Consider the following 22,799-nt stretch of genomic DNA (forward strand, 5'->3'; position numbering starts at 1 on the left):
TCCGGGTCTAGGGTTCGAATTCGGGTCGAAGAATCCAAATCCGAGTCTGGGTCCAGGGTGCGAATTCGGGTCCAGGTTCGGGTCAGGGGTCCAAGTCCATGTTTGGTTACAAGGTCTGGTCCGGAGTAGAATCAGTTCATGTCATGGTATGGTATAGAATATTGATTTTTTTTAGAAAAAAAATTTTAAAATAATTTTTAAAAAACTTGAGTCAAACACCATTCAATTTTTAAAATAACAAAATATTGTTTTCTATTCTCACTTTTAAAAAAAAATAAAAAACTAAAAACATAGCCAAACAGTCTCTTAAAAATTATAGTGTTTCTAACGCTCTAAAAAGTACTTTTAAAACCGGTTGGGTTTCCAAGTTAGTTCATTTTATTAGTTTTAAAGAATAAAAAGAACTTTATCTGGTCTCAAAGCTTCAAAAAATGTCATTGCCACATCAATTATACTTTCATATGGAAAAAGTAATAAAAAGTTTATAACTGAAAAATGGAAATAAAATAAAAGAACTCAAAACCCCTTTCTCTCTTTTTCTTACTCCTTGCTATTATTCATCAACCCAGCTCTATCGAGGAACTCCACCAGTTCTGGTGGCAAGCCGCATTCCCTCTGATGGCCCTAACCTGGCTACACCATTTCTCTTCGATCGTGCTTCTCCGCCATCCATGCCCACTGCACAGCTCTGCCACCACTTGAATCTATGCATCAACTCCGCTACTTGTTTAAGACAAAGATTTGTGTAAGCTTTGGTTACACTTTTGGTTGTTTTGTTGTTTGTACGAATTTTGTTTCAAAATAATGAGAAAAATAAATATTAATCCAATCTCACAATAGAATTTTGTAGAAATTTTACTTGAAAAAAGAAATGATTTACAGAAACTAGGAGCATCATTATCTACATCTAGACATCCAGCCAAGAATTCAGGAGCCACAACTCTGAGACTTCCTTTCAAGCCTCGACTTATACAAACCGTTGTGGCTATGCCAGAAGATTATACAATTTCAGAATGCTCAAATGAAAAGCTAACAAGGGGAACCCACCAAAAAAGGGCCATTCAAGTATCAGTGAATGAGAACTGCTAAAAGAAATGTCCCTAACCTAATTCTCATCAACAAGAATTGGAAAAGTAGACCAAATGATGTGCGAATCTAGGGCCTCCCAGTCACCCCCAGAAAGGCTGGCTAGTTCACATAATGTCCTGTTTTCCGTCTATGCCGGCTGAAATCTGATACAAACCTGAAAGAGAGGCCACATCCATCAATCTTGCACTGGTATGGTCGCTCTCCGGTGTGCACGCGTATATGCTCAGTCCTTGCCCATGCCCACTTGAAAGACATTGAACAACCTTCCCAGGGGCACTTGAGGGGCCTCTGGTCATCATGAACACGGTGGTGAATCATCGCATACTTATGAGAGCTAAACCTCTTTCCACACCCTTCATGTGGGCAGCGGTTACGTTTGTGCAACATTAGCTCTGCCTTAGTGTCAAAACTCATGCGACAGCTTTCTAAGTCACATTTGTGAGGCTTCCTTGAATTTTCTTTCTTATCCTTAGGAGGACCTCTAACATTTGAAGTTTTCTTTACCTTCACTGCAGGCTTTCTCTCGACTTCTCTAAGGGTATCAGTTTCACAACTTGTTGCATCCTTCAAAGTCCTTGGTCTTAACCCTTCACATGGACTCCTCGTAAAGCCATTGCAACTGAACTGGTTTTCTGTTAGTAGTTCTATCTCTTTCTTCCTCTTTCTTCCTTTTACTGGGTTTGAACAAGTGTCTATATCTTTAGACTCGCTATCCAATGCTCTATCATCCTGCGACGAACAAACTTCACTACCGTTGCACAAGTCTTCATTAGTATGAGTCTCTCTTCTAACCCTTGAACATTTTTGGAAGGAAATGCTATTTGGCAAAGCAGTGGTCTCACTTTTCCTCTTTTTATCATCTAAAGTCAAGCCATCACCGGGATGTTCTTTGGAAGGATTCCATGGAGTTTCAGATTCTCCAACACTTATGGGTGTAGGCTGATCAACTGTTTGTGTAACAGGAGAAACTGATCTCTGCTCTCCATTTTTCATCGAGGCTTCCTTATGAAATCCATTATCTGAAGTCACATCCGTTCCCAAGTCGTCTTCCACTGAGCTTTCCCTGAGAACATCAGAATGTTCCTCTATTGAAACACAATGACGGTGGTGGACTTCCATTTGTGTCACAGAACTAGAAGCAAGTTCCTCACTACTCCCATCTGAAGTCCCAACTTTTTGCTTTAGAATCTGTTCCGAAGCCACAGCACAGCATAATTTAGCTGCAGAAGAAGGATCACTTAAAAATTCAGAAGTTTCTTCAATTAAGACAGGAATGGTCTCACTAAAATCCTTTGTAGAATGAGTCTCGCTCCGAGCTTTAGAAGTTTCTTCAACTGAGGCAAGAGGGTATTTGTTTATTCTAGTTTTAATTTCTTCTTCTGATTCAACTTTAAGAGCTTTACCATTGCTGCTGGGGTCTTCTACAGAACAGATCTCTCCTGAACAATTAAAGCATTCTTCCTTTGAAGTACCAATATTATCTATTATGACTGTAGAGTTGCAAGAAACTGGTTCCCCGTCATCAATTCTGGTAGCATGCACTACTAGCGTCACTTCTTTATCCACAGAAACAGAATCACAAACTTCAACAGTCATGGAAACATTCTCCACTACAGCATTTTTTATTTGTCCCATCAAGTTGTCATCCTGGGATTCAATAGCATGTGAGTTTGTCATGTTAGAAAGATCAGAATTCAAATCAGTCAAAACACCCTCCTTGCCAGCCTTGACATTGGAGTGCCCTTCAGAATCAACATTAGCCCCATCAGTTTTGTTAGATTGTCCTACTTTAAGCTGATCTCCTAGAAGTCCGGAGCTTTCCTTAGTATCATGGGAAAATGGACAAGCCTCTAGTTTTTCAACAAGCTTATCGGTTATGCTGACTTTTTGGGTTGGAACACTGCTCTCATCTTGCATCTTAGAAGCATCAGAACTTGCTACAAGACAAGCTTGACTATCCAAATTCATTTCCTTCAAAACTTGATTCTCAACACTTCCACAGCTAGCTTTCATGCTATTGTTCCAAGTTGCTTCAGATGTCTGGTTTTCATTGTGTGTTTCCGATATCTTAATTAAAGCTGAGAATTTACAGCTTGTGGAATTCCCAACATCATTACCAGTTTCAGATGCTCTTTTGGCAAGTTCATCAAGATCTCCCCCTTTAGCATGTTGTCCACAAAATTTACCTGCTCCTGTTAAACCACCTGGTTTTCTATTGAACTTCCTTCTTGAATACTGAATCAGTTTTTTTTCCTTCTCAATGGTGGAAGATGTTTCACCCACTACTTTCTTCACTTGAGCACTATCAAATGGTTTAACATAAATTTTTTTTGAACGAGATCTTCTCAACTGCCACTTGAGAGGCGAGAAATCTTGAGAGGACGGTTTATCAGAGAACAACCCACCCAATGTAAGAGCATGTCGAACTTGCTTAGAGGAGGAGTTTCTTCTGACCTTGATACAGTGCTGCAAGTTGATCCCCAATTTTGATGTCCAGTCTTTACCACATTCATCGTGTTCGTCATCAATAGCAATATTTATCAAGTTCAGATCATCTTTCGATGCAATATCTAAAGGAACCTCTTTATAATTAAAAGGGCTACCAATTTCCTCTGCAATGGCAGCAGCATGTGCCTTTATCTTCTGATAGTCTGCACAAACTCATCCCAAAATAAAAATAAAAAAATAATCAACTACGAGTTAAAAAAAAATTATGAAACATATCATTTACCAGTTACCGATTCAATTTTCAACGATGACATTAAATTTTATGAGCCATCAGGCACCTTTTATAAGAGAAACTGAGCAACTCAAGAAAATGGAAAAAGCAAGTACAAATGACAATGAAGTAGCAGGACAATCTTACCAGAATGACAAATTACAAGCACCTCTGCTCCACCTATACCCTGTAAAATGTCTATAATTTCAACAGCATGTTCCAGGCAGAAGCTACGTGGTCTCAGAAATTTATTGTAAGCATTTTGACCACCATCAAACTTGTTAACTGAAGGTACTGGAAGATCCATTGAAGGAGGATTGGAAACCGTAGAAACATTCTCTACAGAACAAAAGAGGAATTGCATATAGTTTGGTGTTTAAAAGATCCAATGAAATGTTTCCAATGCAAGCAAACTTGTCTTGTGTTTAAACAAAAACATTAAAAAAGAAAAAAAAAAATAAAACAGTGATTCACTTAAACTACTATATCGACGGTAAAACATTCACAATTAAGGGTAGGTTTGGTTGGAAATAATGAAAACAGAAAAATGAAAATGGGAATATGAATAGGAGTAAAATGAAATTAAATTGAATGAGAAAAAAAAGGTAATAAAAAAATAACCAAGTATACAATGAGAAATATAAAAATGACTGACTCATGTTTTATGTAACAACCAAACAAAGGATGAAATGAAAATGGATTTATTTTCACTCCACTAACTTTTTTCTTTTTCCTGGTGAAACAAAACCCCAAGCTTGTATTAGATTGATGATAAAAAAAAAAGTGGGTTAGAAAAAACCCGCAGAAAACAAATTCAAACAGGGCTAATTTTTTTTACATAAAATATTGTTGTTCCCTATATAGATCAGAGAACGGAATCACATAGAATTCCTTAACAAAGCCAAATGGGCAGCCAATGTCTTATTATATTGATAACTATGTGGACACTTAGACATTCAAAATTGTAGCTATCCACTTGCAACTACATCAACACTACTCATGTAAATCTCATTATTCCGTAATATGTCTGTTGTGGTTGTTATCAATGAGCCGAAAAAATAATATATACTACTAATCTTTTCCATACAAAAGAATGCTGATAGAAAAAAAAAAATCAAGGACAATATACAAGACCAGTGAAGTAACCAGTACCTGTAATAGAAGCATTATTAGAGACATCGAGGTCCAGAGAGGAAAAACAGTTCAAATATCCTCCAGGGCATTCTTGAAACAGAAGATGATTATCATGAAGAAGTTCTAGTGAGGCCTTTTCGGATGGTTGTACCACAGACATAAATGGAAAACCAAGGATACCACAAGCTACACATGCCAATGCCCCTGAGTCAACTTGAAGATCACATGACAAATCATCGCTACCCAAATATAAATCATTCAAATTCTCCATATACAAATTCATCTCATCAAGAAGATTGTTTTGCTCATTGTCATGTTTTCTATAATCGAGGGGAGTGTTTTCTGTTGCTGTTGAACTTGTACTAACAATGGCACCTGCAGTGGGTGCAAGAGTCTCTTTGCTTGGATATGTTAGTATATCAGGATTCCATAATACAGCACGATATCTTGAATCTTTTTGAAGAACAATAGATAAGGTATTGTTTTCATTCAATATGTCTTCAATAAATGCCTTCTTTACTAAAAACTCTCTTCCTTCTTTCAGGCGATCCTTCAGACGAGAACTCCGCACACCAGGAAGCAAGGATCTCGGCACTCTGGATACAAACAATTCAATTAAATAATAAATAGGTATTAGATGGGCAGTTGAGTTCTTTTCTAAAGAGAATATGCAAATATATCGAGTACACAAAAATCAAGAAGACTATGAGAATATCCTGAAATTGATATTTATATGGCCATTATAAAAACATATAAGTTTTGATTCCAAATTTAGAGCATAAACTGACCTTGACATAAATGACATTGTCAACAGGTATAGCAACTGCTGATGAGAAAGCATGGGAAGATAATTCATAGCAGCTCTACGCACTGCAGCTTCTTTAGCCACTTTGAGCCACTGTGGTGTCCCAAAGTTAGCAGCTTCCCCACAATTAAAACCTAAGTTCAGTGACAAACGCTATAATTAGTTATGAAATTTATAAATAAGGAATGGGCGGCAAGTCCTGACCATAGTAGCTTACAAATAGTGAAGTAAAACAAATATGGTAAATAACAGAGACAACTAGAGAGCAAACATTATATTAGACATAAACAGAACACCATAATAAAACTAACAATAATTACATTGATTGGTGGAAGTATGCATCTTAGATCTTATTTACTGGTGTTCTAAATATAATGAAAAATCAAGTTTAAATTGTATTCTCAAAAGCTTTCCCAGACATTATTTATCTATCTACAATGATTCTGCTTCAAGAAAACTAGTAGCATAGCATCATAGTCAAGGAATAATCTTCTTATAATTATTCTACCCAAATATCCAGTAAATAAACATTATATAAGCAATTACCATGGCTAAATCCTACATGGTAAGCCCTTGGAAATGTCACGACAAATTCACCAGGATTCTGAATCAACCTAAACAAGAAACCAAGAAAGATGTAAGCAAAAAGTCACAACCATATAACCAAAAGAACAAACCAAACCATGTTTTACAAACCACTATATGTTTTTGTTAAAATATCTTCTTTCTCTTCTCTTATTAGATCTTTTGAACAATAGTACTAAAATGTTAATGAAACCAAAAGACAAAGCGAAAAAAAAAACACAGAATCTCACCTGCAACAAGGTATATTAGATGCAACAACTACCTCAGGGGACACTAGAGTAGTCTTCTCACCAAGTAGTGTTAGTGCAGCTGACAATAAGAGAAACTGAACCTGAGTACAAAGATGCTATAAAAATAATGAAATCCATCATTTTAACTTCAAGTTTCTCATTGTACCAGACTTTAAGAAAATTTAGGCGATAAAAACCCAGATTAAAACCTCAGACGGTGGATGGGATGTGTACTCTTGTTTTAAGTCTGTTTAGGTCTATGAAAATTTACACAAAATTACCAAGCACTCAAACCAAAATTTAACATACCTAAGTGGTCAATATCACCACCATATGCCTCAGAACGCACAACTTCCTCGAAAGCAAATGCATAATCCCCAGGGACAGCATACCAAGTCTTTGAAGATCCAGTGTGAAGGTAATTCATGCTGTGAAGCTCGTGATCTTCAACATGCCACGCAAACCAACTAAATAACATACCAATGTACACCATAGGAGAAGTAACACCCGGGATATCATCTGGCATGAAACGAGTAAGTGAGCCAGGTGACCGTGAAATTACTTGCAAGTTCCAAGGACTGTTTGATAGCTTCCAACCTGCACTACCCTCCTTCTCACAAGAAGAATATTGACTCTTCTTTTTAGATGATTGTGAAGTTCCATTAAGAGGGTTCATTGGTATGGAAGTTGGTGTTTCACATACATCAGAACCATTTATATGAGAAGCATCCGCATTGGTATTTGAAACAACTATTCCATTTGTAACCACTTCATTGTTTTTGCAATTACTGCCTTCTCTACTTCTATGGTAAAAGTTTCTCTTTCTCCTACGCCTATGGAAATAGCGGAATTGACCCTCGGGTTCCCCAAAACCTGAACCTGGTACATCATTAGCATATTCCACATACATAGGCTTCTCAGAAGCAGCTTTCCAAAACATTGCTTCTATAACCAATGGAGAAACTTCCTTTATCATACCCAATTGGCTCTTAGCAAAAGCCCTGGACTTAGTTTCAAACTGCTCCAAAGTATAGATCTCCCCACTTTGCCAAACTTGCTTATGAACAGATGGGGGTGGATTTTGAACTGCCCCCTTCGCTTTTTTCACATTCTGACCTAATTCTTGCTGCCTAGTGGTAAACACAGCCCGAACCTCCTCTCCATTACTACCATCCAATGAAGCTGTTTTTGACAAAGAATGATTGTTCACCGAATTTCCATGAGAACCCAATTCAGGGCTCTTCAAGAGCGACTTATTCAAGTTGTTGAAAACATATTTCTTAGATGGTTTAGGCAATGGCGGAATAATCTTGCAAATACCAAAAGCACCAGCTTCCTTCTCAATTTTCGATATATAAGCAATTGGGTCAGCGAATTCGGTGTCGGTAGGGCGAAACTCTGGAGCCAAAGGCAACCCTTCTAGCCATTTGGGTATTTCAACATTACCCATTCACTATTTACAATTCAAATCCACAGCATAACTGATAAACGGCACAAAGATAGCGTCTTTCACTCATTTAACATTGTCCAATAATTCAACCCAATACCAATAGCCACCCAAATACATCAATTTTCTCAAAACCCTAGACTGTAAATCACCGGTGAACTCCCAAAATGAGGTTTCCACTTGGTATTACATCCAATAAAAGTGAAAATTGGGATTGGAAAAAAGAAAATAAAACGCAAAAAGGGAAAAATAAAAAAAGAAAAAAGAAGAAAAGAGCTGTTAGAACCTGTAAATGCACGAGACTGTGGATGATTTATGCCATCAAAATCAAAAGCACCCAAAAAGGAGAGAGGGAGAGAGAAACACAGAGGAGAGGCAGTGAGGTATTTGTCTAGGCTTTGTGTGACATTCTTAACCTGCGCAAAATAAAGTTTTTTTCATAAAACTTATCTAAACTGAACCGGGGAAAGTATGGCGCATATTAGAGTCAATGGTTGTAAACCGTCGGATCACTATTATTCGCCTTGATCCGCAAACTTATCAATAGGTTGCATGCGTCAATTTACACCGAATGGGCGCATGTTAGTGGGAAGCGGTAGAAAGCGACACCGACGGTGTGTATGATTTGTACCATGACATCCATCTTGAAAACCAGTCGTGACGTAGAAGGACATGTGGTTTGTAGTGGATCCCACAAGATTTTGCTGACACATCTTATGAGAAATCTTAAAAAGTCCTAGCGGTGTCTAGCACCATCTTACGTATCAATATTCAGGTTCGGTGATGGGCATAGGCTCGGTACTAGTGGCGACGCGTAAATCTGGCCAACTCGCTCATATGTATAGACGAGATGAAAGTTAAAAATAGAGAGCACGCATAAGAATTTATAATAATTCACTCCCTGTGTCACAATAGTAATAGAGCTATATTTACTTCAAGTTTTTATTCTCACGAGATTGATTATAAGAAAAATAGCTAAGTTTGAAAGCTCTAATTTTTAGAGAGATGCTCTGACCTTATGAGTGTTTTTCTGGATGTAAAAAATGAGTTAGAGGAGCTATCTTTTAATAGGAGAAGAGGTCCTATTAAAATAATAATAAAATATGAAAAAAAATACATTTAGGCTATTTTCGACCATTGATGATAATCTAATGGTGAAAAGACTCTGAAGGTAAGTTATAGATTAAATTTGCAACTCTCTTGAGGACGAAAGTTGAACTTGATCACTTCAGAATTGCGATTAGAGTGTGAGGCATGACTTGATAGAATATTGAAATAACTTTGAAACGCAAGCTGAATCGCATCAATCGAATCAATATTGAGTGAGTTATGTTTGTTTTATTGAAGGTTGTTCTGATTCCAACGTCTAAGTCGACATATAATGTCAACCTAGACGTTGGGCCAAAAAAAAAAAGGGTTTAGGATGTACTTTTTTATGCCTAAGTGATATTACAACTACAATGTTATCCTAGGCTTCGGCTCTTTCTATACGTTCTTCTTCTTTTTTTTTTCTCTTCATTTTTTTTAATCCTTTTGTTTTTCCTTTTTTCTCTATAATCTGAAACTAAAAATTCTTTGTTTTTCCATAACCAATTTTGAATTTTTTTGTTCACCGGTGCGGAAAAAGAAAAAAATCTTTGTCTATTCTGTCCAAAAAAAAGGGAGAAATGACTATTCGCTTGAAAGGATTTCCATATAAGCATTTTACGCGTTTGGGTGAGCATCGTGCATGTGATTATGTCTCGATAAAAATCTGATTGTTGTGAAAAACGTATTAAGGAAATTACCTCAGGCTCTTCATAATCGTCGTTATTTTTAATATTTTTAGTAATCTCTTGTGGATTATTAGATGTATTAATATAAATATTGGTATTTCTTAGGTCAAGATTAAAAATCACTACACGTTTGCATTTTCTTGAACAAATTTCAGGAGTTCTTGTGAACATTTCTTCAATTGGGCTGTCAGCGATTTAAGCTCCAGTAGTAGCGAGATAGTAAATCATTAAAGAGAGAAAGGTTAAGGTAAGGATTAGTTTTGTTTTAAGTTGAAAACGGTTGGTTTTATATATTGACTTTATTTAGAGTAGTTGTGAAGATTTTGACTTCATGAATTTTTTTTGGGTAGCTACTGAACTAGTTTTGATGTTTATTTGTTGAATTTGAGATGATTTTTAGTTAGAAATTGAGTTTGGAACTTGTTAGAGCTTAAGCACGAGCTTTAATGGCATTTTATGTTTAAGGGCTCGTTTTTAATTTCTGTTACGTTGGTACTGTAGTATATATGGTATATGTGTGTCCTATGAAATTTAGAAATAATTTGGATAGGTTTCAGTGGTGTTTCAGGGAGTGTAAAATTTGAGATTTTCGTGCTAAGAAACGGTTCACCATTTTTACCGAAACAGTTTCTCGTTTCTAGAAATATCAGGGAGATTAGAAAATCGTATTTTGGTCATAACTTTTCATTCGGGTGTCCAGTTTGGACGTTCTATATATTGTTTCGAATTTTGTGACGAGCTCTATAATATGGTATATGTTTTAGAGCCAAAATATAAATTTTATTTTAGTGTATTTATACCGCGGGGTTTAGTAGAAAACCCTAGATTGTCCTTTGCAAATATTAAGCAATGTTTTAGAATAAACACTTATTAGTTTACTGTTGTTATGACATAGGGCCGAGACCATCGGGAATTTTTCTCCACTTTGGTTGGCCAACATGCATGAATTTAGATTAAAGATAAGAAAATTATAATGTATCACATAGCATGATAGGTTTCTTGATTGCCGATTGCCTAATTAGGCAATGCGGTATATGGGTGTTAGACTTGTTGGGAATATTTTACCAGGATCTAGATTTACTACCATGTATGTTTCATTAACATCCTAATATGAATTCTAAAACAATGAAATAAACACATATAAAGTTTAGGAAACCTTACATTGGGTGCAGCGGAATAATATGTCTCCTTCCACTCAGATCTTTAACCCTTGTATCTTTTCTGTCGCAGAGTATTATCAAGATCTGAGCCCGAATGTCCTTCTTTGTTAAATCTGGATTCTTCACGATCTTCCACACTATGATTGAGGTACAACTTGCTGTGTGGGCACTACTCTATCACTAGGGTATTTTGAAATTGAAAAGAAGAAAAGAGAAGAAGAGGGTGGCTAGGAGGCTCAGGTTTTTCTCTGAGAGAAAATAAGATGCAAGTCTCATAGTTTCCTAAAGCCATCACTTTCTATTTATAGAATGCCATCTAGATTTAGGTTAGAATTGTATGACATTAAAATAATGAAAAATATAAATGGTAAACCCTATACAAAGTGGCCGGCCATATTAGAGGATAATGGGCCTCACTTTGCAATTTTGCCATTTTGTCATTTCTCAATCCCATTTTCTCAAAAATGCTAATTTTCCAATTCAACCATTTAAATGTTAATTCTAGTTATTTAATAACTAAAAATTAATTATTAAATAATATTGTCATTTAATATATTTATTAATTAGACATATAAAGTCTCTTAATTAACAAATAAAACCTAGAATCTCTTTTCTTTACAATTTCGTCCTTGCTTAGTGAAAATTCATAAAGTAGACATAGTCTAACTTTAGAATTATAATTGATTAATTAAAATCAATTAACTGAGTCTTACAAGCAGTATGGTCTCAACTAGTATGGGGACCATGGGCCTTTATAACCGAGCTTCCAATAAGTCGAACCGAATTTACCAAGTAAATTCCTTAACTTATTAATTCCTTATTGGTACCACACTTAGAACTTGGAATTGCACTCTCAGTCATATAGAACGCTCTATATGTTCCACGATATAGATACGCTATTAATTATCCATTGTTATAATCCTAATTTGATCAATGACCCTCTAATAGATGATCTACATTGAATAGGAGCTAAATTACCGTTACACCTTCAATGTATTTTATCCTTAAAACACTTAGCTCCGTATAAATGATATTTCAGCGAAGTGAAATGAGATCTCCACCATTTATCTTTGTTTAGCCAAGCTCGAAGGATATCATCATTTCACTTCTAAATTCCTATAGAAGTTATAGACTCCATATTTATGTTAGCGCTCCCACTCAATTATACTATCATGTTCCCAAAATGTACATATCACCCTGACCCAAAAGTAGGCTTAACTAACAAATCAAAGAACATGTATAATACTCTTGAGATCAAACCTAACCATATCAGGATTAAGATCATTTGATCTAGGATCAACAGGTGATATTGAATTGAATAGATATTACGGTAAATTTTAATATATCTAATCAAAGTTCAATATCGGTCCCTTCCGATGTATACTCCATACATTCGATATTGGTAAACTTTGCCAATGCCCTGGAAAGGACATAACACTTATCGAAGGTGTAAGAATACCTATCGCTGATTATATCATGCCAGTCTAAATCTAGTGAACTGACAAATCAGGGAATGAACTTTCGAACATATAATTAAGATTATATTCCATTGTGCTGACAACACTATAATCATTAACAAATTCATATGTTCTGGACTTAGAATTCATACATTATATGCATATAATCATTAAATAAATCATGTGAACCATGCAACATAAAATATTATTTTCTGATCTTTATTAATAAGTAAATCTGATTATATTGAAATGAGTTTTATTTAGGGCACAAAACCCAACAAGACTATGGCATGAGTTTGCCTGATTATGCAATGTGGCATAAGAATGTCAAACTATGACATAGGCTTGCCTGATTAGGCAATGCAATATATGAATGCCAAACTATAGCATGAGCTTGCCTGATTAGGCAATGCAATATATGAATGCCAAACTATAGCATGAGCTTGCCTGATTAGGCAATGCGGTATATTGATGCCAGGCTAGATCATAGGCTTACCTGATTAGGCAATGCGACATTTGGATGCTAGACTATGACATGAGTTTGCCTAATTAGGCAATGCGATATATGAATGCCAGGCTAGAGCGTAGGCTTACCTAGTTAGGCAATGCGACATATTGATGCTAGGGTATGGCATAGGCTCACCTGATTAGGTGATGCGATATATGAATGCCAGGCTATGGCATGAATTCATCTGAGTAGGCAATGTGATATGTGGATACTGGTATTCAGGTTGTTCTTGTGAGGCAACCGTCATAAAGTTATGACTCTAAAATAAAACTGTTGTTAGGTTTCTTCTTGTCGGCGATCCTGGTTAGGTAGCGGCAGTGACTTGTGGGTGCCAGGCTATGGCACAGGAATCGTCTATTTAGGCGATGCGATACATTGGTGCCAAGTTGTGACACAGGTATCGTCTGTTTAGGCGATGCAATATAGTGGTACCAGGTTGTGGCACAGGCATCGTCTATTTAGGCGATGCGATATATTAGTGCCAGGTTGTGGCATGCACTCCTCTATTTAGGCGATGCAATACATTAGTGTCAGGTTGTGGCACGAGCTCATTTGATTAGGCGATGCAATATATTAGTGTCAAATTGAGGCACATGCTTGTCTGGTTAGGCGATGCGATACATTGGTGCCAAGTTGTTGTTGGGTTTTATGCCCTAAATAAAATTCATTTCAATATAATCAGATTTACTTATTGATATAGATCAGAAATAACATTTAATGTTGCATGGTTCACATGATTTATTTCATGATTATATGTACATAATGTATGAATTTAATCTGAAACCCTTTTCACATACTTGATCCTGTTTATTGTGCCGTCAACACATTGGAAAGTAAACATGACTATGTGAATAAAGTTTCCTAGATTTATCAGACATAGGGTTTTACTGATATGATAATCTACAACAGAGTTTACTTGCATTTGGAGAAATGCTATGTTCTTTCCAGAGCATTGGTTAAAGTAAAGCTCAGGTTGGATGCATGGAGTATGCATCAGAAGGGACCGATATTGAACTTTGACTTAGATTTATTAAACTTACCGTAATATCTATTCAAGTCAATATCGCCTAGTTGATCCTAGATCAAATGATCTTAATCCTGATATGATTAGGCTCAATCTTGAAAGGCTATTCGTGTTCTTTGATTTGTTAGTAAAGCCTACTTTTAGGTCAGGGTGAAACGTACATTTTGGGAACACGGTAGTGCAATTGAGTAGGAGTGCTATCATAAACATGGAATCTATAGCTTCTATCTGGCGAATAGTAAGCAAAGGATGATCTCCTTCGAGCTTGACCAAACGAACAGAAATGGTGGAGTACTCATTTCACATAAGCTGAAATATCATTTATACGGGGTCAAGTATTTTAAGGAATAAATACATTGTAGGGTGTAACGGTAATTTAATCCCTTTACAGTGTAGATCATTCATATAGAGGATCAGTGATCAAATTAGGATTATAACAATGGATAACTAATGATGTGTCTATATGGTGGAACATATAGAGCATTCTATATACTGAGAGTGCAATTCTAAGTTCTATGCGTGGATTCAACGAAGAATTAATAAGTTAGTAAATTTTAGTGCTAAATTCTTGATCTACTTATTGGAAGCTCGGTTATATAGACCCATGGTCCCCGCACTAGTTGAGATAATATTGCTTGTAAGACTCATGTAATTGGTTTTGATTAATCAATTATAATTCTCAAATTAGACTATGTCTTTTTGTGAATTTTTCACTAAGTAAGGGCGAAATTGTAAAGAAAGAGTTTTAGGGGCATATTTGTTAATTATGATACTTTGTATGGTTCAATTAATAAATATGATAAATGACAATATTATTTAATAATTATTTATAGTTATTAAATAGTTAGAATTGGCATTTAAATGGTTGAATTAGAAAATTGGCGTTTTTGAGAAAATCAGATGCAGAAAAGATAAAACTGCAAAATTGCAAAAAGTGAGGCCCAAATCTACTAGTATAGGGCCGGCCACTTTTGTAGGGTTTTCCCACTGATATTTTCATTATTTTAATGCCAAATAATTCAAACCTAACCCTAGTGGAATGCTATAAATAGATAGTGAAGGCTTCAGGAAAATTACACTTAAATTTTTTATTTTTCCTTCAGAGAAAAACCTGAACCTTCTCTCTCCCTATCTTTGGCCGAACCCACTCTCTCTCTTCCTCATTGAGATTTCGAAATACTTAGTGTATGAGTAGTGCCCACACACAGCAAGTGATACCTCAATCATAGTGAGGAAGATCGTGAAGAAAGACTTTCAGCAAGAAGGAGGTTTCAGCATCAAAGATTCAGAGAAAGAGATCCAGGTTCATATATTGATAATGCTCTGCTACAGAAAGGAATCAAGGGCTAGATATCTGAACGGAAGGAGTCATTATATTCCGCTGCACCCAATGTAAGGTTTCTTAAACTTTATATGTGTTTATTTCATTATTTTAGAAAGTTCATATTTAGGGTGTTAATAAACATACTTGTGAGTAGATCTAAGATCCTGGTAAAATAATTTCCAACAACTGGTATCAGAGCCATGGTAATTGATTTACTTGCAAGAAATTTGGACTTTAAAACGATTGTTTGTTTGTTTTTGGATGGTATCATGTTGTATTGAGTGTTATTTGATGATTGATTGATGTTTGTGAATTTTTCGTGAAAAATAATTGCGATTCTGTTTCTGGAATTATTTTTATTGGATAGTATGGAAAAAATTAAGCAAGTTACTTTTTTACAGAACTCAATTTTGATTTAATTTGAATTAGTTATGATTTTTTGAAGATTCAAAAAAATCGGAGTTGTGCTGAAATTCTCCTGCGATCGCGAAAACTGTCCGTACAACTCACAATTTTTTCGTTTTTCTTCGTTTTTTCATGCTTTTTCATGGAATTAACTTCCGATTTTTTGTGTAGTTCTGTATTTATACTATTACTATTCCTAATTCAATTCTAATTATCATTTTGAATTAATTTAATATTTTTTAAATTTAATTCAAGATATTAGTGTAATTTGAATTTGAAAATAGTTAGTATCTATCTTTTTTGCTTAATAATCTATCTTATTTTTTAAATTTGATTATATCTTATCTTATTTTTAAATTTAAGGTCAGATTTAAAATATTTTAAATTATTTTTTTTTAAATAATTTGACCTTATTTAAATTTAAAATAAGATAACTATAATCATGTAATTTTAAATAGATGTAAGATATTTTGCTAACTTTTAAATTTTGTTATTTTATTTATTTAAATTACATTTAAAATCTGAAAAAGATATTCATTTATTTTTTTTTAATTTTTTATTTAATTTTTATTTATAAAATAACATTTAATTTTTAAAAGTAGTTAGCAAATTTTGAAATGATATTTAGGTTGGTTGAAACCTAATTTTTCAAAATTGTAGGTTTAATTTTTGATTTAATTTTTTTTAAAATTTCGAATATTTCAAATTTTATTTTAAATTTTCGAAAATAAATATTGTATTTATTTTATTAATTATTTTGAAATTAATTATTTAATTTAAAATTAAATAAATCCTACATCCAACTATCCAGCTAACCTTGTTGCAGGAGTATGTGTTTTAGCTTGTGTGTAAATTTTCAAAACCTATTATTACTTGATTGCAAATAGCCATGGTTACCTTTTGCCAGATCTATTGATCTGATGGCTCCCTTGGTCAAGATAATAATTTGTAACAGGTATATTTACAATCTTCTTTCATCTGTGTATGACCTAGCAACATGATAGGACCCATCCAAAGTGTGCCTGTGTGAGCCTATGTGTTTAATTTTATTATAGATGCATATAGGTTGTTGTTGCTAAAATAAATTATCATAGTTCTTGATAGATTTTATTTAGGCCCATTTAGTTTTTGGGCCTATTCAATTAATAACAGATGTTCATTTTAAGGTTAAATTCCTCTCTTTTGGGCCTTGTGTGAGAGTTGGGAGCCATAGTAGTGGGTACGACATACTGAACCCAGCACCCCCTCACATGAACCACCTCAATTGTGAAGGCCCATTTGCCTGATTTGAATAACTGTACTAGGTTAATTAAACTAGTTTAACCTAATAAAATTGATTAGCAACATAATTAATTTCATTTATTTTGAAATTAATTTAAGAAAATTATAGTTTAAAGAATTTTTTATTCTAAGCTAAACTATATGTATTTTCTTGTATTTAATTAAATATAGAATTATAACCATCTAGATTCTTTCTGGAGCTTAATTTAAATTTTTCATTAATTATTCCTATTAAAGTTGATATTTAGTTATCTACAACTAACCAACTTAAATCTGAATATCTTTTGAATTTCAAATTTCAAAATTAAGTTGAGGAATTTGAGGCATTGGTTATTAAGATTCTTTAGATATTTTATTTAAGTTAATATCTTTTCGAATATTAACTTAAAATGGAATATTTTTAAATTAAGTGGTTACAACTTAATTTTTGATATTTAATTAAATTTAAATTTGAAAAATATTTAGGTTCTAGATTTTTTCTAATACAACCTAAATTAGATAGTTTTTCAAATTTTGTGGAAAAGATACTTAGTCAAATAAGATATTTTCTAGATAGTTATTTCTAGACTACTTATTATTTCTAATATTTAAATGGAAAATATTATACATTGTGAAATTAATTATTTATATAATTAATTTTGGTACAATTTATTTTAAGTATATTTTTCCTATTATTAAACTAGAGATTAATAATTAAGCCTTCTCTACACTTAATTATTTATTTCTTGAATTTAATTAACTTGAAAATTAAATATCTAAGTTGATTCTCATCATCATACTTAAATATTTCTTTTTCATGACACTTAATTAAATAGAAAATTATTTTTAGTTGAAATTTATTTTTTTCAACTAAATTTAAATAATTTTCAAAATATATTTTTTCTTTATTTTATTAATCAAATTTCGAAATTGCATTTCTTAAATGCTGGAATTTCGAATTTTATTTGAAAAATAGATTAAAGTTGTAAATTATTTATTTTAATTTTGGACCAACTTAAATCAATAATTTTTTCATTTAATGATTAATTAAAATAAATTGAATTAAAGTATATTATTAGAAATTGAATTAATTAGTCAAAGGAAAATCTAGATAGATGATGTTTTTGCTTAAAGTATTTTTCTAGTGTATTTAATTAAATAGAAAATTAATATTTAAGTTGATTTTCATCATCATATTTAAATATTTGAAATTTTTCTTATATATTTAATTAAATAGGAAAATTATATTTTTTGTTGTAAATTAATTTTATTAATTAATTTTGGGCCAACATTAAATTAGAATAATTTTTCCAGGATTAATTTTTTATTTTAACTTGCATTTTCGAAAATTGTATCCTTGAATACTTTAATTTTTCGAAATGCAATATATATTTATAGAAAATTAAATTTGAGTTGTAAATTAATTTAAATTAATTTTGTAACAACTTAAATTGAATATTTTTTTAAATATTTATTGGAAATTATTACTAAGATGGAAATAATTCATGTTATTTTCATATCCATCTAAGTAAAATTTATAAATATTAAATTAAAATTTATATTTAGAATTTTTCATTCTAAATTGGAAATTTTAAATAAATATATATTTAAAATAAATAAATTAAATAAAGAGAATCAAAGAAAATACAACTCACTTTAAATAATGAGCTTGATTATTATTAAGATATTCGATCTCCATTGTTGGTCTTACAAAAGTTAAATGTTTTCAATATAACCTCGAGACGCTAGACTTCGTCCCCCTATGGATGGTTATTCGTTGAACGCATTTAACACCGTAAGATTTCATTTGATAAGTGTTTTGTGAGTTTTCGTCTCTATTTAGACTCTCCCCTACGGTGACTACTTAGAGATAAACTCATAAAACATGAAACAATGGTGGAAGCTCATAAAATAAGAATAACCTTGACTCTCGCCTACCGGGACAACGTTGGATTCTTATTTTGATCGAATAACAGGTTGCTAGAATGATTTCTATTTTAGATGAGCTGACAACTCTATTCAATAAATGATACTTTGACTCTCGCCTACCGAGATACTGTATCAGTTTATTGAAAACCTTGGAAATTATTTAGGATTGTATGGTTTAGTATTTTCACTAGTCATTCCTACTTGCTATATGTTTATAATTTCTGAATTGTGAATGAATTTATATTGAACCATGTTATTTTCTGTTATTAAGTTGTAGTTTAATTTCGAATCTTCATTGTTGGTCTAACATGTTTGTTTTTCTAATGAGATAAATCCCTAATGGATTTTCACCATTAGACATACATAATAGTGTAAGATCTCGAAAGATAAATATTGTATATGCAACATCTAGCTGTTCATCAATTGATGACACTTTAGACTAATATTTTTACAATATGAAACAAGAAGATTACATAAATAAGATTACTTTGTCTTTCGCTAATCGAAGCATCGTTGGATTCTTATTTATAAACGAAATTATCCTAATTCCTCTTAGCTTATTCATTTCGAATTAGCTCAATAACATATCATTGGATGAATGGTCTATAAATCATTTCATGTCATTCTATATTTTTTCTTAAGAAATTAAATGACGCATATGATTATAATCCCGAAATTCTATTCCCAATTGATATAAATCCTCAATCTTAGAAATCTCCTACTTGTATGGGCAAATCAGACTTAGAGTTAAATTAATAGTGGTGGTCCAAGATAGAATTACTCATAATATTTGGTATAAATTTAAGTCTTTGACTTTAATTTTAGATTCCAAACAGAAATTTTCTTCCAGAATACAATACGGTTACACTTTCTCAAGTGTTTAATATCCATCTTCTATTAATGGATTAAAACTGTATGGAATATGATTTAGGTATTCTGTGACCAGGATCCACTTGCAGTATTCTATGAACTCATTGATGTAACTATACCTAAATCATCAAAAGACTACCACATTTCTTTAATCTATGGCATTTGTATCTTGTTCATAGTGGATTTGATAAGATCAATCTCTGCAAAGAGTTAATATGCCTATATCCACTGAAAGTAGTTCATCTCATTCGCAGATGGATGTACATTCAGGGGTGGATATGAGTTTTTCGTTGTATTCTTAAAACGATAACTCTAGATTATACCTTTTAGCAAGAAATTTGAAATGTTTGAAAAATTTCATTAATTTCTAGCAATGGTTAAAACCATTAAGGTAAGTGGTTAAAGATCTTGCGAACTGATAGGGGTGGAGAAATAGTTAGTAGATATGCAGTTCAAAGATCATTAAATTGATTTTTGAATTATATCCAAACTTACCTCCCAGAAATTTCGAGTTGCATGTTGATGATTAGTTACTAGTCGTTGCCTAATTCCTTCTATGGTAATACAATTTCAGAATGATGTAATGATTGTATACTTAATGTAAATCATTACTAGATTCATGGATGACCTAATCAAAATCTTAAGAAAAGCTAGAACTGTTAACCATGGTTTGTTAGCTATTCTAAGTGATTAGGGGTGGACCGTCCCATTGTCAATAGATAAGAAAGTGTTTGTTCAAACAAATACTATTTTTCTAAGAAAATGACTAAGTCTGAAAATCAAGTAGCAAACAAAGGAGATATTTATTTCTTGATTCCAAAAGTGTTCTATCATCTTATTTGACATATGATGATCCCACTGCCTCTGTTGTCTTGTCACAACCAAAGAGGTTAATACCATTTAGTTTTCTTCGACATAATTCACGATACCTTGTCGTAGTGGGAGAGTTTCTAGGAACTCACCTTCTTATGACTTGGGAGACACTAGTGATTAAAATCCATTGTGAGTTTAAACAAGTAATGGATTGTCAAGATAAGAAACTAAGAAGAAAAGCCAATAGAACTATGGTTTAATCCATTCACATGGAATAACCTAAAGTTTTCTATTACAAGGACATGAAAGGAAATTTTTCGTTTATAAGTCTATTCAATGGACTTAACAAACTTCCTGTTCCTAGTATTATAGGTTTGAGTTTATCTAAACCTATGGCTTGTGGTATACCTGGTAATTACTTACTCTAATGCAAGCAACTTACTTTAGTAAGATGCTGAAGCATTTTCTTTCTAAAAGCAATCTATAGAAGCTTCACAACTTCTTAGGTATAGATTTTATTTATCTAAGGAAAAGTCTTAACTATCCCAGAAAAGATAAAGCCATGAAAGAATTTCTTATATCAACAGTGAGAGGTCTTAGATATGCTTTTGTATGCCTTAGACCAGACACCTGCTGTTGAGTGGGAGTAATGAGTAGGTATCCGATTAATCCAGGAGAAGAACATTGGAAGACAATCAAGTAAATTTTAAGATTAAGAAGAGGAACTATATGTTAGTCTATAAGGGTGTGTTTAAAACTCTTAGACTACACCATATCAGATTTCGAAATTTGCCTTTGTGCTAGAAAATCTTTCTGATAAGATGGTGATTACTCTGGGGGTGGAATAGTGATTTTGGAGAAGTGTAAAAAAACCTATCTGAAGTCTCTAGGTCTACCAGGAAGGGACTGAATGTTAAAGCTGCAGGAAAGGTACTTATTCAGTCTAAGGAAAGTTCTATACATTTTTAGCACCATTCCAAATTGCCTAAACTACTAGTGTTAATTTACTGATTAACCAAAAGTAGTTGCCAAAGGTATGTATAGAATCCAGTATCCCAAGAGAGTAGACATATAGAAGAGGAATTTCACATTATCAATGATTTTGTGATTAAAGGAAGAGTAATGGTGGAGAAAAGGTTGTGTTTAATTCAACCTTTCATATCCTATTACGAGGAGTTTACTACTACTACACTTAATTTATATATCAAGGTGTTGAGATTATTTGAAACGCACTTTTTGTTTTATATTAGTGCAAGTGGGAGTTTGTTGGGTTTTATGCCCTAAATAAAACTCATTTCAATATAATCAGATTTACTTATTAATATAGATCAGAAATAACATTTAATGTTGCATGGTTCACATGATTTATTTCATGATTATATGTACATAATGTATGAATTCATCTGAAACCCTTTTCACATACTTGATCCTGTTTATTGTGCCGTCAACACATTGGAAAGTAAACATGACTATGTGAATAAAGTTTCCTAGATTTATCAGGCATAGGGTTTTACTGATATGATAATCTACAACAGAGTTTACTTGCATTTGGAGAAGTGTTATGTTCTTTCCAGAGCATTGGTTAAAGTAAAGCTCAGGTTGGATGCATGGAGTATGCATCGGGAGGGACCGATATTGAACTTTGACTTAGATTTATTAAACTTACCGTAATATCTATTCAAGTCAATATCGCCTAGTTGATCCTAGATCAAATGATCTTAATCCTGATATGATTAGGCTCAATCTTGAAAGGCTATTCGTGTTCTTTGATTTGTTAGTAAAGCCTACTTTTAGGTCAGGGTGAAACGTACATTTTGGGAACACGGTAGTGCAATTGAGTGGGAGTGCTATCATAAACATGGAATCTATAGCTTCTATCTGGCGAATAGTAAGCAAAGGATGATCTCCTTCGAGCTTGACCAAACGAACATAAATGGTGGAGTACTCATTTCACATAAGCTGAAATATCATTTATACGGGGTCAAGTGTTTTAAGGAATAAATACATTGTAGGGTGTAACGGTAATTTAATCCCTTTACAGTGTAGATCATTCATATAGAGGATCAGTGATCAAATTAGGATTATAATAATGGATAACTAATGATGTGTCTATATGGTGGAACATATAGAGCATTCTATATACTGAGAGTGCAATTCTAAGTTCTATGCGTGGATTCAACGAAGAATTAATAAGTTAGTGAATTTTAGTGCTAAATTCTTGATCTACTTATTGGAAGCTCGGTTATATAGACCCATGGTCCCCGC

General features: G+C 33.2%; 1 protein-coding gene across 2 annotated transcripts; it reads right to left on the reverse strand.

Moving 5' to 3' along the window:
* Positions 1 to 831: 831 nt before the first annotated feature.
* LOC115708259 (lysine-specific demethylase ELF6) lies at positions 832 to 8,707 on the reverse strand. Of its 2 annotated transcripts, none has more exons than XM_030636480.2 (7): positions 6,872 to 8,707; positions 6,563 to 6,641; positions 6,294 to 6,361; positions 5,731 to 5,881; positions 4,961 to 5,538; positions 3,956 to 4,147; positions 832 to 3,740 (listed from the first exon to the last, which is right to left on the reverse strand). In XM_030636480.2, the coding sequence occupies exons 1-7, from the start codon at positions 8,010 to 8,012 to the stop codon at positions 1,189 to 1,191; spliced, it is 4,761 nt and encodes a 1,586-aa protein (XP_030492340.2). In that variant the 5' UTR covers positions 8,013 to 8,707; the 3' UTR covers positions 832 to 1,188. The 2 variants fall into 2 exon arrangements, with proteins under 2 accessions (XP_030492340.2, XP_060964464.1); XM_061108481.1 differs by having other exon boundaries at positions 832 to 3,749; positions 6,872 to 8,684.
* Between the last annotated feature and the right edge of the window lie 14,092 nt (positions 8,708 to 22,799).

The sequence above is a fragment of the Cannabis sativa genome, chromosome 1 (genome assembly GCF_029168945.1).
Source record: "Cannabis sativa cultivar Pink pepper isolate KNU-18-1 chromosome 1, ASM2916894v1, whole genome shotgun sequence".
Lineage (NCBI taxonomy): Eukaryota > Viridiplantae > Streptophyta > Magnoliopsida > Rosales > Cannabaceae > Cannabis > Cannabis sativa.